This window comes from Pelodiscus sinensis, chromosome 21, assembly GCF_049634645.1.
Source record: "Pelodiscus sinensis isolate JC-2024 chromosome 21, ASM4963464v1, whole genome shotgun sequence".
Classification (NCBI taxonomy): domain Eukaryota; kingdom Metazoa; phylum Chordata; order Testudines; family Trionychidae; genus Pelodiscus; species Pelodiscus sinensis.
Genome location: NC_134731.1, coordinates 3,289,970 through 3,303,270, shown reverse-complemented (window position 1 = coordinate 3,303,270; position 13,301 = coordinate 3,289,970). Strand labels below are relative to the sequence as shown.

Here is a 13,301-nt window from a genome sequence, read left to right as displayed (position 1 = left end):
AAATCAGCTGTGGAATATATTAAAATAAATGTAATGCTTAATTAGTGTAGCTTATCTCAGAATCTCAATTAACTTTAAAAAATGGGTATGATCACCATTTTATAAACTTCACTTGAGGTATGAAAAGGAGGCACAGAACTCTTTTCACTTACCCAAGGTCACACATCAAATAGGGGAGGTAGGGCTAGAGAGTCTTTAACACCTAACATAATTGTAGGTTATCATATATATGTGGCACTAAAATAAAACAGTGGAGCTGAACACTTTTTTGCTTTTAAACATTTAGGCTCAGAGGTGTGTCTAGAGGGTTGGATGTTTTATTTTATGAAAGCAGTGAGATAGCGGGGTCTAGTGAAGTGACAGCCGGAACCTCTGGAGTTGTAATTTCAGCTCTGCTGCTGTCGCTGTACAGTCTGGACAGATCAGTTAATCTTGCTGCCTTATTTCCCTACTTGTAAAATGGGATTAACCATTTTGCAAGGGTGTTTTAAAGACCAGTTACATTTTCATAGGGCTGTAGCAAATGCTAAGGCAGTATTGAAGTGCCAGTTCTATTTGCATTTCTTAATATTTCTGTCTTTCAACTTCATGTAGCCTTTTAAGGTGAGCAGTGTGATTTAGTGCCTGGGAGTCAGGAGAAGTGTGTTCTGCCTCTGGTTCTTGTACTGACCTGCTGTGTAATTCTGAAGTGAATCTTCTCGTGCTTCTGTTTCTCCCATGTATTAAATGGTGCTGGCTGTACTCTCCTTAATAAAACAAGAAATCCGAGCTTTCGGCCATACAGATAAGGTCTATAGAAGAGTTAAACATTTTTACAGGAATGATTTGCTTTTAAAAAAATTAAATGCAAATAGTCATTTGTCACCTTTGACTTCCACTGAGACTTGCGGGCAACCTATTTGTGTCAAGGCCATATTTTGTTTTTATTCCCAGCAGAACATTAATGTGACAGTTGGCGAATGCTGGAATTTAGAATGTTTCAAAGATTGTTTTCATTTATAACTTGAAATATTAGCAAACAATTGTGTGGGTTCTGTGTTTTCAGTGGTTATATTGAGTACCATGAATTGCATGAGGAATTAGTTTTGACTTCAAGAAGGCTTCTTCTGAGATGCTTTAATACATGACAATTTCCTGTTAGGCCTCTCCATAACTGTGTAACTGGACAGTTTATAGTTCCAGAATGTAAAGGACCAGTATGAACCTAGAAACTTGAATACAGGACTGGGAATCAGAAACTCCCAGATTCTTAGTGGCTCTGGATGTCACTTATGTGCGTTGTGACCTGTGGGCATATCATTTAACATCCTTCACCATCTGTAAAATGGAGATACTTATTTTCCCAACATCCAAATGATGTAAGCAAATTGCTCAGTGTTTGAAGTAAATTGGAGAGAATATTACATAAATGTATTATAGTGATTCTGTGGAGTGTAGCATAGTAAGGAAAATACTTTAGAATTTACAGATATGAGGAAAAAGGAGTTCCTACTTTTAGTGGAAATCTTCAGTGCTTTCAAAATACTAATACTCAAGAATTTTAGATATTGTTATTTTATGGTAAGTCCTGTTGGGTGGCTGGCTCTCTTGTACTATCAGGCAGACCAGAAAGTTATTTATGACAGCAAAAACTTACCTGTTTTAGTGACTAAGTGTACATGAACCTTTCAGAATAGCTCATTGGTGGTGTTTTCGTGAAATGTGCTATAAGAACTGTTTTCCCTACTGCAACATGGGACTTGAGTTTAGGGGGAAATGTAGTACATTATTTTTAGGAAGGTTGGGGAGCAAGTAGTATGCAAGATATCAGAGCGTGCTTTTCTTGAGCTGTTTATGTAAACTCATAACCTAGATAGGCCATATTCTGTTCTTCCACTTTACATAGGAATTTTCCAGGAATAAATACTTTGACCATGTGGGTTTGTAGACAAGTTCAGTCTTTAACATCTTGCTCTGAGAGCATGAAGACTCTGTTCCCACCTGTAACTTTGTCTAATAGAAACTGACCACCGCCTGTGGTCCTGGGCCGCTTTCCCAAATAGCTTGAACAGGCCTTAATGTAAACAGATTATGGGATGTGTGATTGGTGGATCCTGGTCTTTTCTCTGTCTGATGGGACTCCCTGTTTTTGCTATTTCAGCTTCTGCAGAGCCCGTGGAGACATCCCGCTGGACAGAAGAAGAAATGGAAATTGCTAAAAAAGGTAATCCTTCTAGAGCTTTGGTTTCATTTCTGGTTATGAATTAGTCTCTGCATGAATGAGGTGGGGAATCCCTTTCATTGTGCATTTGAAATGAGTTTTTTTTCTTTGGTTGCTTGTGGATATCTGCTCCTGTCTTCTAAGCAAACATGGAAATTTAGATGTTTTTGTAGGATTCACCAATCTTTTGGAAAAGCTTAGTTTACAGCCGTGCCCATCAACAGTATGATAGAAGATGGTTTTATAGAACAGTCTCTATATAACTGACATTGATGTGTATGAATATTTGCATCTGTAATTTGCACAAAGTAACATCTTTTTGTAAATTACTATGAGAGAGATTCCTTTACGTATTTATCATAAATGTGAGTTTACATTGTAACTTGGCAAGGAATTCACATTTTAATATATTAAATGTTGTTGTGCATATAATTTGAACTCTAGTGAAGCTGAAAGTGATAGATATTAGCTACAACAGGAAGTCGTATTTTTAATTAGTATAATCAGGAGCTGGATGGATTTTTCCAAGAACTATTAATTCTCAGGGTTCTTTAGTGCTCTGTGCTAAAAATATACCACAAGAATTTGTAAGCTTTTTCTCTAGTTACAGCTGAAAAGGTTTGAATTCCACATAGAAAGTCTTCTAAATATACCATGGAAATACGATTTGTTTTACTATGTACACTTCCACGTTTAGAACTTGAATTGTTCTTAAGAGTCAGGTAAGCCTCTTGTGCTTGCCCAGGTTTATAGATGTTGCATAGCCCTCAAACTAAAATAAAAATGTGTGTGCTACTTAACACTGCCTAATACTAAGCACATCCTGTTTCTACTTCCTCCTTGCAAGTTATGTTCAAATTGTAAAAATAGAAAATGGGTTACGTAAAGTACCCTTTGCAGCCGATTTGAGTGCAACTGGAGTGCCTCTCCTTGCTGATATTTGCGCTCTCTGGTGTAACTACCAAACAAAAACATGTCAGCCTTTCACACCTGTTTGCTGTTTTCAGTCACGTGGTGATATTGTCCTTGTAGAGTTGTCACTTCATTTATACCTCTTGGCAGAGGTCTAGTTTGATGTAAAAGAGGACAGAAAAAACCTCTTTCCTAGTAAGAGCATTGGAAATCATTTAAAAGTTCTAGTTCAGTAACTTTAAAAAAAAATTCCTTAGTTACAAAACTTCCTAATAAATTAAACTGATTTCTTATGGGCTTTCTTACAGGAAAATTGATTTGCATAATCAAGAGTGGTCATTTGATCATTTAAAACTATATAAGAGACAAATGTGTTTTTGTCATTTCAAAAGTAGATATGTCTAGAATAAATTTTCTATTCAGAGAGGGGAAAAGGGAGAGGGGGAGGGGAAGGGGTGCTGTTTTTTGGCCAAGAATCCAGAGTCCAAGATTTTGAAAACATGCTGTCTTTAGTCTTAGATATTTTCTTTGTGTGGTGTCATTACAAAGGCAGCATATTCCAAATATTTATTTTCAGTTTACTTAGGAAATAGGAGATGATGTTAGAGACCTGGTGATTTTTGTTTGACATGTATTATAGACAGCTTCTACAGTCAACCTGACACTTATAATGGGGAGAAACAGTATATGCTCTAGCTTTTGACATCATAGTTGAATGAGCAACTGTTTATTTACTCTCTTTAATCCAGGGTTACTCAACTTTGGAAGCCTCAGGGGCCACAGTGATACTCACAGCACATGCCAAGGGGCTGCAACTTAAGTGTGGTTGCATATACATGCAAATTTATGCAAATAGTTTTCACACTGACAGGCATGAATACAAAGATTAAGGCAAGACTACACAATATGCAGGTCCCATTTAAGTCAGCTCTGCTGATATTAATAAAATGCAGTATTTACTTGGTTTCCACCCATATGACAGCACTTTTAATGGGCAATGACTGTTCAGGAATTTAACTACTAAAATTCATATCAACAGAAGACCATTATATTGACTACTTTTTTTGTTTTGGCTCCCACCCGAAGGCCGCGTGTTGAGCCTCGTGTAAATCCAAACCACACCATGAGCTGCAAACAAACAGGCCGCGGGTAGGCTGTTGAGTAGTAGCCCTGCTTTAATCACTAGTACTTTTCAGATGATACTTAACGCTTTGTGGAATGATACCGTAAAAGGAAAATATGCTGCTTATAAGATTTAAATTTATTTTTAAATTTTACAATCTGAAATACTTCATAATACTTCATACTCTGTGTGAATTTCTTATCCTCTTTATCCTAACTACTGTGTGGTATGTGGTATTTACATATTTTCTCTAGGTGTGTATAGCAATATTGAATGTGGGACCAATAGTTTTACGTCCCGGGAAGAATTAGGTTAACCTAATAGGGATGGCAATGTGAGTCTATAGATAGGCTGCAGCACAGGGAATAAAACCTAGGTTTTATTTCTAGCTCTGCCACTGCTTCTCCGTGACCTTAGACATACTCTCAACCTCTTGCTACATTTCATTTTCAGTTTGAAAATGGAGGCTCTTCATTCATAAAGAGCTTTTGGAAGTACTGATGAGACCAGGGGTGGGCAATAATTTTTGCCTGGTGGCCACTTCAAAAAATTTTTTGAAGTAGCCCTGGGCCACCCTGGAAGGGGCAGGGCTTAAACAGGAAGGGGCGGGGCTACCCCTTGCCTCCCCTTCCCACTAGGCACCCATGCCCTCGAAGAGGCTTGGCACGCTCCCCCACCCTCAGGGCCTGGGAGCAGGGGAGCGCCCAGAGCCGCCTCCTGCCCTGCGAGGAGCACGTGACACTCTGAAGTGCCGTGGGCTACTTGCAGAGCAGGGCGAAGGAAGCTTCAGGCAGCTCCCCCCGCCCCCGGGCCCTGATTGGCCTGGGGGCGGGGAAACGTGCAAAGCCTCCTCCGCTCCCCTGCCCTTGTGAGCAGCGCGCAGCTTTGCATGCTTCCCCCCCCTCCCCCAACCAATTAAGGCCTGGGGGAGCACCCGAAGCCTTCTCCACTCTGCTCCAGGGTGGAAGGAGGCTTTGTGTGCTCCCCCACCCCCAGACCCTAATTGGCTTGGGGGCAGGGGTGCCGCAGGGCCTCCGCGGGCCGGATCCACCCGCTTGGCAGGTTGGATCCAGCCCACGGAGGCCCTTTTGCCAACCCTGGATGAGACCAACATATCATAGAATACCAGAAATGGAAGGGACCTCAAGGTCATCAAGTCCAGTCCCCTGCCCCCATTATACACTGGATGGGGAAAGCTTGAATTAAGAGCTTGAACCAAAGCAACTGAAGTCAGTGGACCTTATATCACACCATAAATGACCACTTGAGGAAACAAAATGGGGATTTTGCATCCAAAAATGTAGCTTTTCATTTTACTATTAAGTACCATACTAGCTTCTATTGTATTTTGTGCAAGTAATAAGTTAGTAGCTTACCTTGTGCTTACTAGAAGAGCACACCTGCACCCTTTGCAAAGAAGCTTTTATTGCCCTTCTTGCAGCATGTAGTTGGATGTGGAATTCACTGCTATGGAAGGGTAGACTCAACTATTGTGACTCTAACTTATAATCAGTAGCCTGCTTAACTCCAAATATAGATAAGAATGAAATGTCATGTTTCAGTCTGACAGTTGGATTTGGTCAGGAATTGTTTGCCCTTTGTGCAGTGTTACAGCTACTCAAGTGAGGACACTATGAAGCTTTTACCTTCCTCTGCCAAAGAAAACATACTGGACTTGATAGCCAATAGTGTGATCTGTCATGGGAAACTTTATGTAGTGGTATTTTTATTTGGTGTGTTGCCAGAAAATTTGACTTAACTGTTTTCTTATGAAAGTTTAACAGAGTAGACTGTAGTAGGATGTTTCAGTAGTAGATGAAATGCGAAGTGTTCATAATATCCAAGTATTAAAATGGATGATGCCATTACAACAGCTGTTTAATCAGTGTCATCTGGAGAGGCAACTGTGAAGATACTTTTTTTTTACAGCACTAGTAAATTCTTGCCTATTACATTTTTAATTTACAGTAAATCAAAAACCTAGCCACTGAGCACATGAAAAGAAAGATGCTGACTGGTTCTGTTTCAGACATCAGCAAAACCTTAGAAAATAAAAGCTTCAGAGGCATCTTACTACGCCTTAAGAAGCAGAGGCCGTTTTCCATCTGTTGGGTAATGGTTCATTATTGAACCAAATCATTTTAAGGACTGTGTGATTTACCCTATTTTCATGCTTCTGGGTTTGTCAGACCTTTTAAAGTGGAATTTGTATGTGGTTAACTTGATTTCTTATTAGTCTGATTATTTTGCATGGTAAATAGTAAGCTTGCATTTTGTTTGAACAGGGTTAGTGGAACATGGTCGCAACTGGGCTGCAATAGCCAAAATGGTTGGAACTAAAAGCGAAGCTCAGTGTAAAAACTTCTACTTCAACTATAAGAGGAGACATAACCTGGACAATCTCCTTCAACAGCACAAACAGAAAGTGAGTAGATTAAACAATTTTTGGATAAATTGGGATTGATGTAAAGTTAGGCATTGAGGCTCACAAGATAAACTTCTTCAGCTCCCCGTTTTGTTTGTTTACCTATTTTTGCTCTGCAACAGATACCTTCTAGCACTCGGGGCTGCTTTTCATTGCCCCTACAGTGAAACAGCTTAGAGTTATTGGTTGCTTTACATTTAAAGGTCAGTAATAGTAGTATTTTGCATTTTTGGTCAAATATATTTCCTCCTGAAGAATTCCAAAGTGTTTTGCAAACTCACCTGTATCGAGGGTTTTCATCCACAATGTGAAAGTCTTTGGATTGAAGCTGCTAACATCAACAGTATCAAACAGGTTAGGATAGTTAGTGAAACATCAGCAACCAAATGTTTCTGCACATGGAGCCAAAATAAAACACCAAAGATGGATTTCCCAAAGCACAATGCTGGTCTAGCTTAAGTCAGTATCAATGGGAGTAGTTTGACTTAATTGGGAGCAGAGTTAGGCAGGTGCTTACAGCTTTGGAAAATGAGTGGCACAGTGACAGAGTGGGAGTTAACAAGGGAAATAACTGCTGATTCTGGGTGTGTCTTGAAATCTTTTTTTGTGCCTTTGGCAATACTGTATTCCTTTTTGGCCCCCTGCAGTACTGCCTGAGTTCAATCAAAGTGTAAATCAGTGCAGAAAGAAATGCCATTGCTAAGTAGAGCATTCTTTAACTTCTGAATCTGATATAAAATGGAGAGAGACTGCATTTAAAATAAGACAATGGAAGTTTTCAAGAAGTAGCAAATCTTAATTCTTTCTGTTGTAGTCTTCACGGAGGCCTCGTGAGGAGCGGGATGTATCACAATGTGAAAGTGTGGCATCGACTGTTTCTGCACAGGAGGATGAAGATATTGAAGCATCCAATGAAGAGGAGAATCCAGAAGACAGTGAGGGTAATTATTGACATGTCAGAATAAGTTCTGAAGGAAATCCCTCCTAGCACTAAAATGATCCACCATTGTGATATTTGATCACCTGCAGAAGTTGTCATGATGATTAAAAAGTTGCATTCCGTTTAATTAAATTCGTCTAGGGGAGTTTTCAGACTTTCTGTCAGGTTGATGTTTAGCAAGTAGGATTACTATATCTGTGTCTGAATAAACTGAAGTCCAAAGCTGACTGTCAAGTGTTACAAAGGGATTTCCCAAAATTAGGTCACCGGGCAACAAAATGGCTGATGAAATTCAATATTGATAAGTGCAAAGTAATGTATGATGGAAAACACAATCCCAATAGTACATACAAAATAAGAGAATCTAAATTAGCTACTACCACTCATATCTAGGAATTATTGCTCTGAAAACATCCAGTGTGCAGCAGTAGTCAAAAACACTAATAATGTTAAGAATGTTTAGGAAAGGGGATAGATTATACTGTAAAACAGAAAATATCATCATGTGAGTATATAAATCCATGGTATGCCCACACCTTGAATAATGCATGCAGTTCTGATTGCCTCCTCTCAAAAATATATTATTAGAATTGGAAAAAGTACAGGGAAGAGCAGCAAAAATGATTAGATGTGTGGCACCTCTTCTAGAGGAGGAGAGATTAAAAGACACTGTTCATCTTGGAGAATGATGACTAAGGAGCAATGTAATAAAATCACATACGAAGACCCAGAGATGACCCAGTGGAATTACAGTAGGTTTAAAATAGGCGTAAGGACATACGTGCAACACACAGTCAGTCTGTAGAACTTGTTGCCATGGAATGTTGTGATGACAAAAACGATAACTTGGTTCAAAAAAGAGAGAAGTTTGTGGAGGATAGGACCATCAGTTTGTATTAGCTACAATAATTAGGGACATAACCTCATGCTCTGGGTGTCCCTAATCTGTCAGAAGATGGGACTGGACAATAAGAATATGGATCACTCTAAATTACCCTGCTAGTCATTCTCTGAAAACATCTGACACTGGCCACTATTGGAAGACAGGAGACTGGTGTACATCAGTGTTCCCTCTAACTTTTCGCACCACGGGCAGAATGAATTTTATGTGCACCAATATGGAGGTGACGTGTGATGCATCACCTTCATGTTGATGCATATAACAACGGTGTGAGGGATTCTGAGTTTGGGAGGGGGCTCAGGCCTAGGGAAGAGGTTTGGGGTGCAAAGGTGTAAAGGCTCTGGCTGAGGAAGCAGGTGCTAGGATGGGCAGCTCAGGACTGGGACAGGGTGTGGGGGTAGAGTGGTGTGAGGGCTCCAGGTAGGAGGTGCAGGCTATATGGAGAGGCTGGGTTGAGGGGTTTGGAGTTAAGGAGAGTGCTCTGGGGCTACCAAGAGAAGAGAAGGACCCCCCCCGCTCTTTCGCCATGCAGCAGCAGCAGCACCTGGGCTGAGGGAGAAAGAAAGGCAAACAAGGTTGGTCAGTTAAATTGATGAATCTTCAAATTTTGCCCCCATCCATGTTTTTAATCTAACACAGAAAAGACCCTTTTAATGAATTATTCAGTAAAACTTGTGGAGTTCCTTTGCTTTGTGGTTCTGTGTAAGCACAGACATTCATTTTGTCAGGCATATAGTTCTATACACAATGGTTACATAAGTAAAATGACAATGGAGAGAACCTAAACCTTTCAGTTAACTGGAAGGCTGTACAGTGTTCTGCCTACTTTGCACTAGACATCAGTTGAATAGGAAAGGCACGTAACATCCTTAACATCATCACAAGCTTTTGTTGTTTTATTTCTGAACTATTTCCTGTAAAAATGTTTTTTACACCAGTGATTGCGATCATAAAATAAGACTTCTGAATATAATCTGTTGTGCTATATTATGTAGTTCTGGTGTTCTCTTGGCATTTAGAGCTTAATATAATTTTTTTATTAATTGTTAGGCAATTTTACCATACGATTCCATTTTACATTTCTCTGGGAAAGTGACTGAAGTGCAAGCATTTATTTTAAATGCTACAAAATATTCTTGCTCTAGGTAGAAAACCCTAGTTTCTCACTAGCTGTGAAGCATGGCGTTGTTTTCTGAAAATTGGTCAGCTCTCTGTATGAAAGCCAATAGCACACTTTTCATATAGCATCCTTTTTTTCAGTGGTTGGATTCCAATTTTAGAAGTGTATCAGCTCTTCAAATTCTTCATTTCAAGTGTCTAGCCTGTTGACTAATACCTAAAGTTAAAATATGTTTTGAAAGAGAGATTTCTGAGATGCAATACATCTGTATAGTTTGTGTTTGTGCATGAGTTGCTTCCAGTGCTTGCAAATGATGAAAAGCTTCCCATGTTAAGTCAGCATTTGCATTAGGTGTGAAACTAGGTGGTGAATGATTTTTTTGTAGTCTTATTTGTACTGTGGGACACTTAGTATATTTGTGGGTACTGTAAGACTAGAGCAGTTGTTCGCTGTCCAGGTAGAGCTTGTTAATTATATTCTGAGTGTTGATGCAAGAACAATGTCTTTCAGGTGCTGAAAATAGTTCAGATACAGAGAGTGCTCCATCTCCTTCACTGGTGGAAGCTGTCAAACCCAGTGAAGAGGCTACATCGGAGAGCTCTGCTTCTAGGATAACCACTGAGACATCAACAGAACAGGAATCTGCCATTAAAACCCTGCCTAATGCATCTCCCTCCTCGGCAGGCCAAAGTACACAAACAGCTGAAAGTCAGAACACTGAGCTCCAAGTTAAGGAAGAAATTAATGAGGCAGAGGAACCAATGGAGATGGACAATAGAAGCCAGTCTGCTGAAGTTAAGCCTGTGCTCAGCCTTCCGGTGCATACCAAAGTAGAACCTGTAGATGCTGAAATGAGGTTACCAGAGAATATTCAAGTGAAAGTAGAGAGTGATACCAAAGAGAAGGATCTGGAGAAACCCAAGGAAAAGTCAGAACCTGAGGAAATGGACTTCAGCCTGCCACAGCAGACTAATACAGCAAGACCAGAGCCGCCTTCAGACAATGATTCCAGTGCTACTTGTAGCGCTGATGAGGATGTTGACGGGGAACCCGAAAGACAAAGGTGAGTTGAATCACTTGGTTATGAGAGAGAGACATTACATTACCCTTTGAGAGAAGGTGAGTGAGGTGGGGGGAGGAGGGAGTGTGCGCGCACGCATGTCATAAATATATATAAAAATGTATCTAGTGGACCAAATCCTACTTGGGATGTTTGTGACAAAAGATACTGAACTAGATAGTGCTCTTTTTTTTTTAAAAAAAATCCTTCTATGTAACTGGAAGACGTTCCAGCAAAGTATGGAACACTGTGTGTGTTTTACCACTTTCACGCAACGCTGTGGTTTGAACGTTGTGATTTTTAGCATAATATATTTTGTAGCTTAAACATTAAAACTCAGTTTTCAAATGGTTTAGTTGGAGCCATGTTCTTCTGAATTCTGCTTTCCAGTTTTATAAGTGGTGATGCTGCTTGATTTTGCAAGTAGTATGCACTCTTGCAGGGAAAGGGGCTTCCAGAAAGGAAGGCGCATTCTCTCTCAAAAAGTAGTCTTAATAATTAAATGCATACTGGTCCCTGATCTAACAGGTATCATCTGAAGAATGGTTGTACCCATGAAAGCTCATGATACCATCTTCATTTTTTGTTTGTCTCTAAGTTGCTGCAGGATTATTTGTTGTTGAAATTTTTTTCAGTTAGACTAACATGGCTACCCCTCTGAAACTCCTGATCTAGCAGTATGTCCCAAAACTAGGGATGTAATAGTATAGTCAGTTAACCGATTAATAGATAAGCAAAAGCTTATAGGTTAACGCTATAGACTACACGCATTTCCTTCTCCCCACCTTTGCCAGTAAATTTTTTAGCAGGCTGACCAGCAGCCCAGCTGAGTTCTGGCTCGCACCTGGTCCAGAACCTACTCCTGCTGCGGCTCTGCATTTAAAGTGTATTAGCAGCCAGGCAGGCAGGTAGCCTGGCTCAGTTCCAGCTCAGACCCACCTTAGACAGAGGCTGCTGTCACCCTGCACTGCTGCCTCTATCAGTCAGGAGCACTGAGCAACAGGCAGCTGGTCCATAACGAGGAGTTGGTTTTTAAACTGGCTCCCCTCGTGGACCAGCTCCCACCTGACACCCTGCACTACTGCTTGTGATACAGCGGCTGCCGGCCCCGCCTCTGGGGGCTATAGAATAGTTGACTAACTGATAAGAATTCATGAGGTTACTCAACTATTCAATTAACCGATTATGTGCATGTTGAGCGTTTTTTGGAAAAGATTGCACCTTATTGAAAACAATCAGAAACATTTTCCAAAGCATCACAAATTGCCACATTTTCTTATAAGTCTCCATGATATGTAATCCTGTGTCCTTCCAAGGATTGTAGAGAAACTAGTATTGTGCCAAGATTTTCTGGTACAAGTGTGGTAATTTGGAAAGTCTGTCCCAAACCTGTCTAAGAAAATTGAAGAGAATTCTCATTTTAGTTGAATAGCAAAGTGGTTTTATATGGAGATATACCTATCTCATAGAGCTGGAAGGGACCTTGAGAGGTCAAGTCCAGTCCCCTGCCCTCATGGCAGGACCAAGTACCATCCCTGACAGATTTGCTCCAGATCCCTAAATGGCCCCCTCAAGGATTGAACTCCCAACCCTGGGCTTAGCAGGCCAATGCTCAAAGCACTGAGCTATTCCTCCCCCCATTGTCTTGATACAGAACATTTTGTACAGTGACACAAATCCAGAAAAAATATATTTTGAATGTCCTTTATTTGATAATGGGGAATGGACAGTTCATCTGTTATGTGGAGAGTCCCTGTTCATAAAAGAGATTATTCTGAGATATGCTAATATGTTACGGGTTACCTGAAGAAACAGAAACCCAGATTTTTCCCCTATTCTTTCTAAGCTACATAGAGTGATGTGTGATTAAAAAACTGTGTAGCTTAGAAAGCAATTGTGATATCTAACATCTGTCACGTTTGTTCTCAGATCCTCTCTCCTGGGAGAGATGTGTTCGGGGAATGTCTTGTTTTGGTAGGATTTTATTAAATGTACTTGTTTGCTATGTGTATTACCAGGGCTTGCCGAGCAGTGGCGAGCCCCGCTCGCCAGCCGCGCGGTTCTGTGCTCTGCGCATGCGCAGATCGCTCTGCGCCAGCTCTTCCAGGGTGTAATCTACTCGCCTGGCGAGTAGATTACATTGTTTGTCAAGCCCTGTGTATTACATTAAAGAAAGCAAGGTTGAGAGTGGAGCCTTGGAGTGTAAGGTGGCGATGTTTGGTGTCTTGGACTGGTCTCCAAGAAAACTGTCTCCTGCACAGACAAGCTTTACACTTTTTTGTAGAGAATTCTCTGGTGTGGGAGGATTGACATTGTTGACCACAATCTTCTAGATATCCTGAGCCCAGGCCATGAGTCCTTTGAAGAATGATGACTGAGCGAAACCTTCAGTTTAGATAAAAATTCTGTGGGAAGCCAGTATAGGGAGTAGAGGACCTATCTGAGGTTGCCTGAGTTGCTAAGGAGACAGGTTGCACTTTTAGCTGGAGTTTGCTAAATGCAGATGTCTTCATGCCTAGGTATATTCATGGCTTTGATCCAGTGAAGAAGTGATAAATGTAAATAATTAACCCTGACTCATTGTCCACCAGGATGGGACAGAGCCTCTTAGCCAGCTGGA

General features: G+C 40.6%; 1 protein-coding gene across 18 annotated transcripts in view; it reads left to right on the top strand.

Annotated features, from left to right (window-relative positions):
• NCOR1 (nuclear receptor corepressor 1) overlaps positions 1 to 13,301 on the top strand; it is a 112,991-nt gene that overhangs the window by 59,719 nt on the left and 39,971 nt on the right. For all 18 annotated transcript variants that reach the window (XM_075904320.1, XM_075904334.1, XM_075904331.1 and 15 more), the window contains 4 exons: positions 2,141 to 2,203; positions 6,521 to 6,660; positions 7,475 to 7,601; positions 10,132 to 10,684. In XM_075904320.1, the coding sequence (XP_075760435.1) occupies positions 2,141 to 2,203; positions 6,521 to 6,660; positions 7,475 to 7,601; positions 10,132 to 10,684 (883 nt within the window). The remainder of the gene's footprint in view (positions 1 to 2,140; positions 2,204 to 6,520; positions 6,661 to 7,474; positions 7,602 to 10,131; positions 10,685 to 13,301) is intronic.